Source organism: Opisthorchis viverrini (genome assembly GCF_000715545.1).
Source record: "Opisthorchis viverrini unplaced genomic scaffold opera_v5_59, whole genome shotgun sequence".
Classification (NCBI taxonomy): domain Eukaryota; kingdom Metazoa; phylum Platyhelminthes; class Trematoda; order Opisthorchiida; family Opisthorchiidae; genus Opisthorchis; species Opisthorchis viverrini.
The window spans coordinates 386,558-403,417 of record NW_008751715.1 but is presented as its reverse complement, the minus strand read 5'-3'; the positions used below and the strand labels follow the sequence as shown (position 1 = coordinate 403,417).

At 41.3% G+C, this 16,860-nt stretch overlaps 1 protein-coding gene across 1 annotated transcript in view; it reads left to right on the top strand.

Moving 5' to 3' along the window:
- The window catches only part of T265_03876 (hypothetical protein), a gene marked incomplete at both ends in the record, with an annotated part of 94,204 nt that overhangs the window by 12,731 nt on the left and 64,613 nt on the right, over positions 1 to 16,860 (top strand). Inside the window, 9 exons of the mRNA XM_009168468.1 lie at positions 782 to 970; positions 4,502 to 4,756; positions 8,531 to 8,926; positions 9,136 to 9,297; positions 9,346 to 9,557; positions 10,137 to 10,293; positions 10,456 to 10,822; positions 13,276 to 13,534; positions 14,185 to 15,724. Coding sequence (XP_009166732.1) covers positions 782 to 970; positions 4,502 to 4,756; positions 8,531 to 8,926; positions 9,136 to 9,297; positions 9,346 to 9,557; positions 10,137 to 10,293; positions 10,456 to 10,822; positions 13,276 to 13,534; positions 14,185 to 15,724 — 3,537 coding nt within the window. The remainder of the gene's footprint in view (positions 1 to 781; positions 971 to 4,501; positions 4,757 to 8,530; positions 8,927 to 9,135; positions 9,298 to 9,345; positions 9,558 to 10,136; positions 10,294 to 10,455; positions 10,823 to 13,275; positions 13,535 to 14,184; positions 15,725 to 16,860) is intronic.

Below are 16,860 nucleotides of genomic sequence, written 5' to 3'. Positions count from 1 at the left end.
GTTTTCTGGGGGATATTGATATCCCCAACAGCCTTCTGTGACCACATTGCGTTCATCACCTTAAAGAAATAGGCTAAACACTCACTCGAGCAAACTTCGGAGAACGACGCATCCTATTCGCAAACTTCACTAAATTTTCTTGGTAAACCAAAATTTTCAATTCATTTTCTGAACGTTGCTCCGTACAAGGCTGTAAGCCACAATATACTACAAATTACATCACTGACTGGTACTCTGTCTCTGGTACCTATTGAACTGTGCATCAATTTGCAATACATTTCTGTGCAAAAGCTTTGCCTACTGCTCGATGTATAGCTCAAGTAGCCGAGAAATTCATTTCCTCCTACCGATAATTCACTCCGAAGTGCATTTTCGTTCTCTTGACAATAGTTAAGTATAACATTTCCCCTCATGACAGACAGGACTGTTTATTATATGATTCTACAGGACACGGCTGGGCGTTGATTTACTGAAGGCACAGAAACTGAGCACGGGTTGCCAATCTGTACTCATTATGCTGGAAACGTCACACGCGTGCACTCATTTAGCATTGTAGCACCACATAGGCCTCTTCTGCTTGATAGCCGTTTCACGTTGCTGCTCTTTCACGCCTGTTCCTGACTGTTCAGCAAATCTAAAGCAGGGTCCTGATTGTACGTAGGCAAGAAACTCGCAAATAAGCCAAATTCTGCTCCCGTTAAACTGCACAAAGGCTAGCTAGATTTCAGTTGAGATGTATCGATTAAAGTCAGGATTTTTGTTTTTCCATGTATACAAACAGGACTACTTTGCTTACACAGCAATGGAACGTCAAAAGCAGTTTGCAGAGTTAGCAGAACAACACCATTCACTTACTCCAATATTGCAAAAACTGGAAGGAGTGATTACACAAACCAGTACGGGGTCACATCCAATAATGGCACCTTACTACGCACATTGGGAGAGACGAATATTCGATACTCTTTACGAAGTAAGTGGTTCAAATTCTCGCTACTTACTTTTGTTCTGACGCATGTTCACTGAGGTGATCTGTCTTACTGAGTTTACCCTATTCAACGGGGTCATAACATCTAACTTATTATCACTTTTAGTAGCAGTAACATAGCATAAATGGAAAGATATTGATTTTCTGGTGTGTTTATCCTAATTTCTCCAAGACTACGGGCCGTTTAGAATACGCCTCATGCTCAGGGCAATTTTCGCTTTTGATATGGCTTTGGTGTTTTTCTGTTTTCAAACGCTAACCGGGACCCAACTACAGCAGTACAGACAGTGAAGGCGAAGGCGCTCTATGCTAATTGAAACACTAAAGGCACTGGCAACAGCCTTCTCAAAATTTTTCGTTACAAACATCAAGAACAATTTGCCCACTATCTCCACGATATGTTGTGGGTTGTGAGTTTGCGGAATTCAGCTGCAGTCAGTGTTTGCAGTTGATAATTCTTCCACTGGAAGAATCAACCTGTTCACCCAGAGGCCAGAGTCCATCCCGAGAGTACTCGTGGTTTTGGACACCTGACATTTCACCGACGCACCGGAAGTTCTCCTAACAGTCGCTCAGAAAGGACATACCATCGCTCACCCCTCGAGCAAGAGAATCAAATTGCTGATCAGTCGCCTGTGGCCAAACATTTAAACGTTCAATCAATGACCGGAATCCCGTGGCTTCGAAACACTTAGTTTGGTGATATGCACACTACTGATGATGCCCAACAAAAGTCAGACAGCTGTACCCTGCTTCTAGGCTTTTCAGAGTAGCTTGGTTACACTGACTGGAGAAATTCTATATTGGAGATGACCAAATCTCGCCAAATATGATGAACGCTCCCGTACATTTGTAAAATATTACGTCACTACAGCCAACGTGGGGACGGATCCACTCTCAAGCTGTTGTGATGTAAATGAATTCTAGCCTAATCCCTCAGACTCGTGTCTCACATATCAACCGGTACGGATCGGTTGACCAACAAACAGGGTTAAAAACCTGATGTCCACACAACACCCCAAATAACTGTGACTTCAGTGTGTGCAGCTTCCCACAGCATACGTTTTTACACAACGCAGACGCAAGGTAAAACATCAAGCGAAGTAAACCAAAAGCCCTGAATAATCGGAATATGTGATGTCAAGGTAACTTTCTATCCTTGAAGAATCATGAGGAAGAAAGCGACTTTTCTCGAAGTATCTGAACAGCTTTCAAGGAATAAAAATTAACAATTTAACTAACCTATGAAAGAAGAGGTGTACTTTCGAATAATGTTCGAATAAGTAACGTGCAACGCTATCTCACCCCTTCCCAGGTGACAGTAAACGGATTTACTCAGTACTTACAAAGAATTCAAGACAACTCAGAGCCTCTCTTCGCTCTTGACATGATGCTAGCAGGCGCTGATGTTGTGGGCAATCCTCCACCAGCAGATTTATACAGACTGGTGATACAAGTGAGTTGCTATACTGCTGCTGAGCTTTGTTTCTCATTGATTGCTCTGTGAAAACTTTCATTGGAAAGTGATCCTTGCATTTACTCAGATACAGGACTACTAATCTGGTCAAATACGCTCTATTGATCAATCTGCATTTATAGTAAATCAAGGAGTAATTTCATCCATCCGAATGGATGAATCTGGGAACCTCTGAACACTCATAACATGGTCTGATGTCTAGCACTTACACTTAATGGTTTGGACGATACTTAATTGCAGTCCTTGGAACAGTAAATCTCAACAAATGAGCTAAATTTGATTATATTACCCATTCTGAAAAAATATACTTCAGAACAGTTGTGTCACTTCTATCACAATTCTGCCGACCAAATCTTGGCTAGTTAGCCATCAATCCTTATTACAAATCAACTAGACTACTTGCGGCGGTGTTTCCGCGAATAGTGGTGAAGCGTTCGTGATCCAGTTGCCAAGATTCACGATTATGAAATGATCAAGAGCCGCCTGATCTACTTTCAGTCAAGTATGTGTTCATTTAAGAGTGGATTGACGGTATTCTGGACATTTTAAGGGATATTCCGTATTAATGTTTATGGAAAGACAAGCATTGTTCAGATGAGCTTTCTGTTCCATTAAATTTCATAACCCTGTGGATTACTCCGGCTTAAACCGTGCTCCGTTTTCAAAGCTCTTTTTCCAGAATTTGACAAATTTTAGTTAGCTCTTGGAAAAATACTAGCGAATTTGCAGTTAAAATTACCAAACACCACTGTCTGACCTTTTGAGCACTAAAAATAGCCTTCGTGAAAGAGCCCTGAAAACCATTTAGTAATAGACTAAAACGATTATTCATTTCATAACACAAAAATGATTGTTTAATTGAAGACCTTGGTGGAAAGATGCAATCGAGTACTCTATACTGATCTATCCAGAACAAAATCACTCTTCGGGATAGTTTTTAATATCATTTTGCATCATCCAGTCCCTTACCTCTCTCGTAGAAATATCACTTCTTCAAGAGATAAGAAACTCAGTCCTTCCAAATTTATCACAGTATCACACATATTTTTTCTACCTGAAGGCCTTTATCATTAAAACCAACAAGTTACAACTTCTAAAACCTCTGAAATTTCAGGAACTGAGGGATGCAATGGAAGCTACGCGCGTTTTTGTTCGCTGGTGCCGTGGAACATGCATTATTTCACCAGGCTTGAAAATTGACAGCAGTGATCAGTTGTACCAGTTCACCTTCTACCAGGATCTCAGCAAATCGAACGACATAACAGATCTGGTGAACCAAATCGCCAAGGTTTACGCCACCACAGTTGACAAGGTCAAACGTTATCAAGACAGCTGGAGGAAACACAAGAGCAAATTCACCCCAAACAAGGTTAATTCTATTAAAAGTTACCTGTTTGTTCGTTCGCTGGAAAATGGTCAATATTAATTACGCCCGACAATTTACCCCCTCCCCACTATTTATGAGGCTCATGGAAATTTATTTGACCACTAGCTAGCAGTCCTCCTCTTGTGCGGTTTATCAGGTTAGCGTAATCCTAGATGTTCCAGAAATTTTGTTCCATACTTTATTCTCTAGTTAGATGTCGGTTGGGTAGGGTTTACCAGTTAATGTAAGAAAAAGAACATCACGAAATAGAGACTTCTAGGATCCTACGTCTAGACTCAACCTATCACCACACTTACGCTAAACATATCACACAACTGGTCAAAGCAGAACTGAAGACAGATAAACCTGGTTTATGCAGACATGGCTACACAGACATTGTACTGTACAAGATTGGCCGTGATTTTGGGTTAGAATTGGTTCTTCCCGGTTGTACTCTTACGGTGATTTCTAACAACGGAAGATCGGGTTTTTAAAAATCCTCTTACAAGCAAGTACTGTGCGGTGATTTAGGAATTCCCGTACTGATGCGCTTCCCTAGATTAGCTATCGAACTTTAAATAAGGCCATGTGATTCTCTTTTAAGTATGATGGTAGCCCAAATTTTAACCCTATTAGATCAATTTCAGCACTTTTTGTTCTGACCTATATTCAGTTAGCCCAAGTTGAACGGTGGATGTGCAAACGAAGAAGTATCATTGAGATACACGAGAAAATTCTTGAGACGGAAAACAAATTGTCCGATTTGTGCGATATGCCTTACGAACGTCAACTTGGTTGTATTCAAATTCGTGTCAGGCAGCTTATTCACAACATCAAGGAGCACATGCAAAAATGGACACAAGCTTATGCCAAACAGTTACATCTTGTTGGGCAGGAACTACTCGTTGGATTGCAAGAAGAGTTCAAGGTTAGTTTCCGAGGTTTTTATGGGACCCCAGATAATAGAGCTGCATCGCTTCTTCGAGTTCAGCCATCTGCGGGGAGTCAAACCAAAAGTAACCGAAGAACAACAGTGCATCTACAGTGTATAACTTGTAGCAAATAAGAAACATTACAATTCTGAATTTCCAATGCTACGCAGCTCCTACACCATGCAGAGATTAGAGGTGGATGAACTTGGTCGTATTAGGGAGGGGTGGCTTTGACTAAGAGAGAATACGTTAACAGTACAAGAATTGCTCGTATCCCATAAGTACTAGACGTGAACGTATTCTGGCATTATATGAAGGGATGTTACGGGGATAGAAGGAGTACTGAATGTGCGAGTTTCTCCCTTATCAGAAGCAGAAACACCAATTTCTGATTCTGTCTGGTGGCCGGTCGCTCCTAATACATTACGTCGATTGGATGGATGGTCACGTGCGAGCTATGGATGAAACAAAGATATGCATTGATTGGCTGAAATGTCAGTGAAACATTTATAGCTCGGAGCTTTTCGCCCCCCCCCCACGACCATGTGGAACATTCTACGATGAACCTATAAATATAGCTGTAAGTACTGTCTCAAGCTACTGTACCTTTTGATATATCAAAGTGGGCGGAGTAGGAGGCCAAGGACCGACATAGAAGTTCCACTCCGATTTGCAGTACACAACAGCTTCTGATAGCTCAACCGATTTAATCTCAGTTGGAAACCGAAAATATTAGTGAGACATTTATTGTCATATATCTTTTGGCACAAAGTTATAAGCTCTTGGAGGACAGATTTTGTGGTAGTTTTAGGAATTAACCAGTACTCATAACAACATGACAAATTTATCGAGCTGTTTTCCACTTATTTGCAAAGACTTATCAGAAAAACGCCGTACTTACATTCACTAAGTGGATGATCTATCGACGTCTAACTTTCCCACTATTATGAGGTGCAGATACATGTAGAACATCAAGTTTGTCAAAACGTTAACCCGAATTAACGAAAAAGCTAGAATACCAAAGAACTGCTGGGCGCAGCCCACAGGCCGATCTGTGAACTTGACCATGAAATGGACGCATGGTCCATAACCTTATTCGTTTGTGAACCGGCTATGGCCTACCAGTCTCCTTGGACCTCACTGATCTTTCACAACTGGCCTGGTGCCACGTGTTAAATAGTTCTACGCTTGTGCACACAGTTTACTTTACAATCGATGCTACCAACACCTTCTTGACTATGATATGAAGAATATTGGAGGACTGTCCCGGTCATTTAGTCTACATTAGTCTGCCCGCAACTGTTAACCTTACTACAAGACAGCTGGCTCTTGTAACACACTGAAACGGCTCCAAATATGTCGCAGAATTCACCTTGGCCAACTTATCAGAACCTCCAATTTATTCTTGATTCGCCTTGCCTTTCTTTGATTTGGCAAGGTCGACTTCTCCGTCCATAACACTATGCGCTAAGGAACCAAGCGAGGGCGACATAGTTTTATGCCACAGATAGAACGCGGTATGAGTTAATCTTTGTTCGATCACGCCGTAATGACGGCAAACACTACAGTTTTTTTCGAACTGAACGCCAAAAGTGTTGTCATAGCTAGTACTAGCATACCTCGTGGGCAATAGTTAGCCGGAGAACAAGGTGTGGCCGGTTCAGCCAGTTTACACCACAGCAACACCCAAGGGCCAATGATTGGACCGAACGGAAGTAGCATTCAGACAATCGACCGAAGTCTCATTCACTGCATTTCGGCCCTTAGTTTTGGTCTGATAGTGACACAATACAACAACTAGTGGCTGAGTGCGGGTAAGGACCAAATCTGAAAATCTTTAAATTTATTTTTGTTATCCCTATTTAGTAATCAATGGTTAAAAGATCGAAAACAAAGCGATAACCCAGCGAGTTTCTTTGCGGAGTAATGCAATTATTTCAACTTGTGTTTCAGTTAGTTTTCAAATTCAGCCAAATGTGGCAGCAGAAATTCTGTAGCATGAATTTTTCGTCCAAGAGAGCACAAAACTGACATTCTGAAGTGAGCTTTCAAAGTGATTGTTGATGAGTTGAAGGAAAGCAATATTGGACTGAAATCTGCAGTAAAAATGACCCCACATTTGTTACAGTTTTACCATAGAAAAACCCTAATGACAAAACCTCGTACGTCATCCTGAAAATGCAAAAAAGCACAAAAACCTCGAGTATAATATTACGCTCTAGCTGATGCTCGACCAGTTCAACAAACCCTAATATGGCTGTCTCTCTGATCATAAGTCTATACAATTCGTTGTCAAGATACGCCACTGAAGCAGCGAGTTAGCAACCCAATCTGATTTACTTACAAGTTCGCAGTTGAAGCTAAATAACAAGGGTAAGTCTCGCATAAGATATTCACCTCTAAAAAACCCAGTCAACTATGAGTGTACTTACCCCAGTCTCAGGATTTCTTTACGTCTTCTAATGACAAACCTCCTCCGTTATCCTGAAAATGCAAAAAAGCACAAAAACCTCGAGTATAATATTACGCTCTAGCTGATGCTCGACCAGTTCAACAAACCCTAATATGGCTGTCTCTCTGATCATAAGTCTATACAATTCGTTGTCAAGATACGCCACTGAAGCAGCGAGTTAGCAACCCAATCTGATTTACTTACAAGTTCGCAGTTGAAGCTAAATAACAAGGGTAAGTCTCGCATAAGATATTCACCTCTAAAAAACCCAGTCAACTATGAGTGTACTTACCCCAGTCTCAGGATTTCTTTACGTCTTCTACCCAATAAAATGGTGTTCCAACAAATATTCGAGGACATTTACTGATAAGTTTATTGGAAATCCGGAAACATCCTGAAGTGCATTGTGTTTCTTAGTTAAAAGTTCCTTCGTTAGGGAATTTATTTCATTTTGGAGCTAAACAGTCGGTTAAAACTTGAGAGCCCAGCCAAAACCATTTATACAGCAACACTAAATCGGTAAGCGCAAAGAAGCAATATACAAAAATGCATAGAATTTCGAAACCTTCATCCACAGAAGGTCGTTCCTCTCAATGGTGAATCGTCAGACGTGTCAGTGGATGGAAAAATTGACCATCTTTTCAACACAATCGCCCTCCAGCACGCATAGACAGGAATTACATTTTAGTGACGAAAGTGGTTGAGGCCATGTGGGGTGATCAATTACTTTTCACCTAAAATAATTCAACTATTCTCCTGTAGTCTTTTTTATAAAAACTCACCAGCATGTTCGACAAAGATTTGCATCGGAAACTAAAAATCTGTGTAGATCATTTTTCATGGATTTTCTTTACTGTGCTACTCCCATCATTTGAACAGGTCGCTACGCTTTGACTGCTGTTAGCTGCAGGAACTGGCTCAATTAAATTGTCCTCATACATGATAAATCCATTGGATGATTACCGAAAATTAGCTTGATACAGATAAAGCACCTGCACGATTAGTTAAAGGAAGTTGACCAAGTCAACCGGGATAGCGGCCGTTTATAGCGAGTAATGCAACAAACACAGTAAGCTGGGTTTATACTGGAGTTGTAAGAGTTATTATTCTTACTACTAACCATCTACGGCCCTGATAATTGAAAATACAATTTACACTACGTGATACTATCAATTGTACCGTCATATTCTCTTTTGGTGGTGATAACGAATATTGATTTTCTACTCTGGGGCCTGGTTGTCTTTTCTTTATGACGTCACGTATGTGAAGATATTTTTCAACGCGACTACTCACAAATACTTTCAATTTTCCTCGACAGCATCGTTTTGCCGAAATGGATATGGATCCAGTGACCCCAGAAGAACTGAAGTACATTCTTCAAACACTGTACGATATTCGGCTGTCCGCTATGGATGTCGACTTTCGTCTCAACGACTTGAGCGAATGTTATCGTTTACTGCAAATTCACAAATTTCCACTAACTGAAAAGAATAAAAAGGCTGTCGATGAAGTTGTGATATCCTGGAACCAATTGAAAGAAATGGCCACTAAAAAAGAGTTAGATCTGCGCAAAGTGAGACGAGAGTTTGCCAGAGAAGCAAAGAAAAATATCAGCGATTTCGGAAACATGGTGAATACGCTCATTGAGCGTTTTGAGCAACACGGGCCAGGAACAATGGCTGACAATCTAAGTATGGGATTGATCACCTTGCAGGTAATTGAGAATCAACGTCTACAGGTTAAAAGGCCTTTGCCCTGAGTGATTTCATGCGCTTGTTGAATACTGCTTATGCTCACATTTATGTTTGTATTATCATTCATTAACCTGCATTACGATTTTGGCTTTTCACTGCGGTTATTATATGGCTAAGATTTCAAAACCTCATCAAGAACGCATGTCTTTTTTCACCTTTCTTACTGCAGAAATTTGGTGAGGAACTTAGCGTACTTGAAGCTCGCCGACAGGAGTTAGCTGCTGCAGAGAAACTGTTTGACTTGCCTATTACTCCCTACCCACAACTCCTTCATCTGCAGATGGAACTTCACGAACTTGCACGGCTGTTCACTCTGTACGAGGAACAAAAGGTAAACAATTTCACCATAACCGTATTTCGAACTAATGATTGATTTCAGGCTGCACGTGACGAGTGGGCACAGACGTTATGGAAGGACTTGAATGTTCAAAGTTTGCAGCAGGGTATTGAAAATTTTCTCAAGATGTGGCGACAGTTGCCAAAAACTGTTCGGACGCACCCAGCGGGTCGTGCGGTGTACGAAAATATGCGTGTGTTTCGTGACTCTTTGCCGCTGTTTCTAGATCTGAAACATGAGGCGCTTCGAGAAAGGTTAGTCTAGTCATATCACGAAACGGGAAAATTTGTAACTACCAAGTCCTAAGCTTCGGCCAATAAAGATTTTCCATCGTCAATCACTCCCACTTTCACTCATAAGTTTTCCTCAGTGGTGACGAAATTTTACATTTTGCTTATCGGTACCCAGTGCACCAGATGAACACAGCTAAAACAAAATATGGTGTCTTAGCTGATTATTTATACGCTACACATCAAAACACGTCGGGTGGTTTTCATCAGTGAACACGTTTGTGAATTTCAAATTAGCAAAAAGCAGATTTAGCAGTCCTCCCTTTCGACAGCACATATCTCTAATTCAGGTTTGATGCAGGGAACATATAGTGAAAACGTCCCTCCACTATGAACAACGCTGACAACGAACTGACCAAAATTAATTAGTATCCAGAAGTTTGCTCCTGAAACGAAATATACTGACACAATTTTTTAAAGTGCATCTCAGCTCAGTATATTTTTTCGAAATCGATTTTTCATTAGGGTCCCGTTTATTCTTGATTATTTTGAACAATCCGTCACTAGGTGATCCATCTTACAGTACACTTTCTTGACAATCAGGCACTGGAATGAACTTATGCGCAAGACGGGACAGTCGTTTGATATCAATCCAGAAACGTTTACGCTGGCAAGTATCTTTAACCTGGATCTCTACCGCTACAAGGACCACATTTCTGAAATTGTGGCTGTAGCGACTAAAGAACTTTCAGTCGAAAAGGTGGGATGATACGTCGGTTTAACCAGTATTCTGCAAAAGTATTCCATATAATTGAGAATGTAGTTTTCTGATTATTTTTTCTTCTTTTCTTGCACCACTAAAACTTGTTTTCTTTGCAACCAGGGCGTTCGGGAGGTGGAAGAGACGTGGCGAAATTTACAGTTCACCATAACCACCTATGAAAAGGGTGGTAAGAAGCGCGGTCACTTATTGGGTTCTGTGGACGACATATTACAAATTCTGGATGACAACACAATGAATTTGCAATCGATGGCATCCAGTCGCTTTATTGGCCCGTTCTTATCGACTGTGCAAATGTTGGAAAAGAACCTTGCTTTGGTTAGTGAGGTTCTGGAATTATGGATCATAGTTCAGAGGAAATGGGTTTACTTAGAAAGCATTTTCATCGGTGGAGATATTCGAACACAGTTGCCAGAAGAGGCATCAAAATTTGATGCAATCGACAGGCTGTTCAAAAAGGTTTGTCCGAAAGCTCTGTTTTTATTTGTCTTCCTAAGCAAAGTTTTGAGTAAGCATGTGTGGCTAGGAGCACTGACTCGTCACAACGCCATCAGTGTTGTCGTCATTCGCATGAGTTTCAGGGAGTACGGTTTTTATGGGCTTCAAATCTACTTACTTGTCAGTCCTCAAGAGCAAAAAGCTCGTCCCAGTCTAAAGTTGTTACTTTTTTGTAGAAAACGCCTCGTTTTCCACAACTTCGATACGATACTCGTGGTTTTAACTTGTGACCTGCAAAACCTCTGATGGAATTCTGTGACACTGCTTACCTTGATCGGCAGCGGCACACGACACCAAATTGAGTAACCAGCTGTCATCAATCTTCCATGAGGACTTATCCCTCGGTTTTCTTTTGGCAGTGTTGCTGAGCAGTGCAATTAAATGGAGCATAATAAGGTTTGTCATGTGAGTATCAACCATTTAGGATGGAAATGAGTTTTGATCTCGCTGCTAGTTCACTACAGCTTATGATCAATATATTCGCTTCATTTCTTGCACGCAAACCACATCCTGGAATAAACTGGATTTTGAACACTTTCACGTGTGTCTCCTCATTCCAGTCTACGTTGTGTCTAGCTGAGGCTTCTGGAAGACTGGAATTCACAAGCAATTCCAGCTGGATTAGACCGAAGGCAAAAGCCATCACTGGTAGAAATATTGAGACATTTACTTCATTTTATTTTGACTTTTATCATGGCGTTCAGGTGCGCCAGAGAGCGTTAAACAGCTCCGTTTTTAGTGTTCTTTTTGCTATCAACAATCCTCCCAAAACGAGATGAGATGAAGACATCGGAAGGCACTTTTAGAAGACGTCCTAAATAACATAGACAGTCAAATTGGTAGTATAACATCAGATGCTATCCTCCACTAGTAGCAAATAAGTCACAGCTTAACAGCCTTCTTTTTTCAACTGTTATCAACTAATCCATTCCATTTTTCAAACAAGATGATGCATGAAGCAGCTCAGTCACCGTGTGTACAAACCTGCTGCCTATTGCCTAATCGTCTGCACGATTTGGAATTATTGAATGAGGGTTTGGAGCGCAGCCAGAAGTCGCTAAACAACTATCTGGATTCCAAACGAAATGCATTTCCTCGCTTTTTCTTCATTTCGGATGACGAATTGCTCAGCATACTAGGTTCAGGTGAATGTGAATGTGTCCAAGAACACATGATCAAGGTATCCTTCTAAAAACTATTTTGTGGTATTTTGTATTCACTATTCATCGTTACATTAAATGTAACTCCTACAACCTTCTTGTTTAGGTTAGGGTGGGTCAGTTGTAATTTAGAGATGGCACTTGTCATTCTGTGTAATTCTTATGAAAGCTGTTCAGTGGTGTACGCTTTCTTCTTGGAATCAATACCATAAACACGCAGGACCATTTTGAAACTAAACGTAAAAGCTTGAACTTTCGTGATGTCTAATAACATTAAATCTGCATACTTTTGGCAACTTCATCAACACAATTATAAAGATGAACAATCCCACTACTTCGGTCACCGTATTGTGCCCAACTATAGCTGCTGCGTGAGTGAGTTGTGATGTTTTACTGTTCTGAAACCCATATAACCCAGACTACCACGAAAATTCTTCAGCCCTGCCTGATTTTAAGGGGCAAAATGCGAAGAACCGGATCAATGTCTCGGAAGGTTCTCATGAACGTGGATAACTCACTGCCTGGAAGTAAATACATATCAAGAAAAAGAAGGATAATACAATCATACTTAAAACATCTGCCCAGCCAACCCCACTTGTTTTAAGCTTTGCACTTTGAGGGAGGTTTACTTTTATGGATGGGTTTGACCTGGGTGGTTTGACCAGAGATTTTTGAAGCTTTATGACCGCACACTTACAAGTCAGGTTCTTTTTGGGTTGGTCCGCATTCAGGATGTTAGCTCTGCAGATCACACCTCCAATTTTTATGAGACCAACTTTCTACACACGACGTTAGTAGTCAGTCTGTTCTCCACCAGAGGCTGTGCATTCCTAGAGTGAATCCATGACTATTCTACAATAAGATTTGCAATTGAAAATTTCATTTTCTGTTAAGAAGGATTCGCTCTTTGTGGGATCTACTGTGTGATGCTAGTCACGTTGACAGCCGTGTATTGGTCCACTGATAGGACACCGCATGTCTGACAACGCAAAATCCATCAGGGAAACTGTGTTGCCCATGCCGAATATGGATCTAGTTTTTAGTGTTGATGACATACCATCAATTATAATCCCCTATTCCGTAGACAAATGGGGCCTGTCACCCTACGGTAACAAGCCTCCGTCTTATCAATACACAACTACCTCGTGTGCCGTTTGATGTACCTAGTAAATACACATATTTACATAAATCTGACCTTAATAATACGCCTCGCCGTTCTTCTCTGTCTAAGCGTTACTTTCTCCTATATCGACCTTATTTCAAGTTTCTGTACGTGGTGGGTTACTAAACTTTCAACTTACAGTCGAAATTGTCCACATTTTTCGTTCTTCATCCAAGATGTTCGACAACATTGGTTCGCTGCGTTTCAGCAAGCCTAGAAATGCAAAGACCGAAGTCACTGCAATGGTGTCCACCGAGGGCGAAGTCCTGGAATTCCGCGAACCACAGGTGACTGTCGGTAGTGTTGAGAACTGGATGAAGCTGGTTGAAGCGGAGATGCGCAGAACCAATCGTCTGATAACAAAAGAAGCAGTATTCTACTATCGGGCAAATGTGTCCAGGTGAGCCAAATGATTCGGAGGCGTTCATAATAAAACCAGTAACAGATTTCGAGCCCAAGTGGATCAGCAGTTAAGCTTCGAAGCTGCTGATTGGAGGATTTACAGTGGGACCCAAACGGGGATTTTTGATGGTCATTGCCCGAGCTTATGCAGCCTAGTCGTAACTTGGTCGTTGCACTTTCTTTGAGTCCAAAGTTAGCTATGCATCGGAACAGTGCACAGCTGAGTAATTACTACTTTTTATCTTTTTGTTCCTAGTATTCCTGGAACCTGTGATTTGCACCAAAAATTTCTCTTCAATGGCTACCTAAAGGGATCGCAATCTTTTCACTAATGACGGATCTTCATCCATGGAATTTGTCCTACTTCGTGGTGACTTGAATTACATTTTTTACATTCTAACACTGCAATGTTGTTGTTGAACTTACTCTGTATAGAAATCGGGTGTAGGTAGGAAGAATTTTGTCAACCATTTTACCTATTACATTCATATCTCATTCACTTCGGGGAATGGAACTCTACTAGTTATGGCCACCAAAAGTTTACTCCGACAACGCTTATTTGCAATTCATTGTTGTAGAATACTCGCTTTTAGTTAGCTTTTCTCAAATTGCTTAGCCTCATTCTGCAACTTTCAACCACACACGCAGGGTTGACTGGATGTTCAAGTATCAAGGGATGGTGATACTGGCAACCAATCAAATCTGGTGGACATGGGAAATAGAAGACGTTTATCGCAAAATGGCTCAAGGAAGGAAAAATGCAATGAAAGATTACTCACAAATGTTGCAACAGCAGCTCAATGACTTGGTTTTACGGGTTCGAAGTCCACTTTCTAAAAATGACCGTGATAAGTTGACTACAGTACTGACCATTGACGTCCACGCCCGTGACATAGTGTCTGATTTCGTTCGAGATAACGTTACGGATGTGCAGGAATTCGCCTGGGAATCCCAACTACGTTTCTACTGGAACAAGCCTTTAGATGAACTGGTTATTCGTCAGTGTACTGGTGAATTCCAGTATGGTTACGAGTACATGGGTCTCAACGGACGACTTGTTATCACCCCACTCACAGATCGGATTTATCTGACTTTAACACAAGCCCTGTCAATGTTTTTGGGAGGTGCACCTGCAGGACCAGCAGGAACGGGAAAAACGGAAACCACAAAAGACTTGGCTAAAGCCTTGGGTCTTTTATGCGTCGTTACTAATTGTGGTGAAGGCATGGATTACAAAGCGGTGGGTAAATTGCTCTCAGGTCTGTGCCAATGTGGTGCATGGGGTTGCTTCGATGAATTTAATAGAATTGAGGCTTCTGTTTTGTCAGTCATTTCGACGCAGCTGAAAGTTATTCAAACCGCTCTGATCAACAATGCAAAACGGCTTTTATTCGAGGGAGCAGAAATATCCCTGATCAGACGTGTGGGAGTGTTTATCACGATGAATCCTGGTTATGCTGGTCGAACGGAACTGCCCGAATCGGTGAAAGCTCTGTTTCGACCGGTTGTTGTGATTGTACCAGATATGCAACAGATTTGTGAAATCATGTTGTTTTCCCAAGGTTTTTTGTGTGCAAAGTTACTGGCAAAGAAAATGACAACACTGTACAAACTTGCACGCGAGCAGTTGTCGAAACAGTATCATTATGATTTTGGTTTACGAGCATTGAAAGCCGTGCTTGTCATGGCTGGTGATCTTCGAAGGAACTCTCCTGAATTATCAGAGGACACAGTAATCATGCGAGCGTTGAGAGACATGAATCTGCCGAAATTTGTTTTCGAAGACGTACTGCTATTTTTGGCATTGATTCAAGATCTATTCCCTGGCTTGGACTGTCCGCGGGTCCGCTACCCGGATTTCAATGACGCTGTAGAATACTGTTTATCCAACCAGGGCTATACACCCAACGAGGCACAGGCAGACAAGGTGGTACAGCTGTACGAAACAATGAAAACGCGCCACACTACAATGGTAGTTGGGCCGACAGGAGGGGGAAAATCCGTAGTCATTGAAATTTTGTGTCTCGCACAAACACATTTGGGGTTGACTACAAAGCTTCACGTTCTGAACCCAAAAGATAGAAGTGTCGTTGAACTGTACGGCATCCTGGATCCAAACACTCGAGACTGGACGGATGGACTTCTGTCCAACATCTTTCGTGAAGTCAACAAGCCGACAGAGCGTCAGGTAGGTATTACAATTCGTCATCATCCTCTTCTAGAATTGCGTTTTGTTCATCCTTTAAGTGGATTTTACGAAATGAGCTTGTAGTCATACGATGTTCCATCAGTCACTTTTTCAAATTAGTAAGCACAACGCATATCAGTTTTTTGCATACCAGGAAATGGCTGATTGCTTCTTGGCATTAATTATTGTAGAGCCGTTTCCGTCCAACTGCGTTTAGACTGCTGTTCCATAAAATTCATATTTTTCGCTTTGCTTTAATTAGGCTAGTTTTCCAGAGCTTAGGTGACTTGTAAAACATTTTGATCAAAACAGACTTTGTTTACTGGGGTTTGCCTTGCTGCGTAACGGTAAGAAAACTAGTCTAAACAATTCTCTGTATCGTGAAGATAACTTGTCAGATGAAAGTTGTACTCAGCAAGTGACTTCTCTTCTGAGCTGCTTATAGTTTGTTATCAGTATGGAAAGTTTTGCTTAGGTGCGAAGTAGTTTTACTGCCTATTGATCATCCACCGGGCCGTTAACGTAAACTCACACATGCCGTCTTATGTCAACACTGATTTCGCTATATTCAGCTCATCACACCAGCCAAGTGACGCGTGTTGCCCGATGTCAGCATTTCAACTGTATTTCACTTGCAAACGCAAACCACCAGATTTGCTTGTTAAAGACAGTGTCCTCTGTACAATATGTTAGGATAACAGGTGGAATGGGATCATGGTAATCAGGTTGGCTCGGGCAATATTTTTTTGTGCATTCAGTGTTGATTGCTGTGTCCTAGGTGATGTGGTTTCACAAAACGATGGCCGCTTGTGATTGTGTGGTGTAGCAACATTTTTACTGCTTTGAGTAGTGACAACTACGGACGTGTTTTATGGATATGTTGTGAAACTGGTCACTCATTTCTGATTATGAACTGCATTTCACCGGTCGTATGACTCGTAGCAACCCCTTCGGAAAATATTCAGATATCGTTGAAAGAAACACTGGTCCGTATTCGTTGAGCATTAGGAAAAAACTTGGTCCACTGACGTTCTGTCTAACAATTCGACCAGATTTCAATATCACCAAACGGACAGAGCATAGAGATGACCAGAATGTATACAATTGACCACATCTAAATTTTCTTTGCGTCTCTC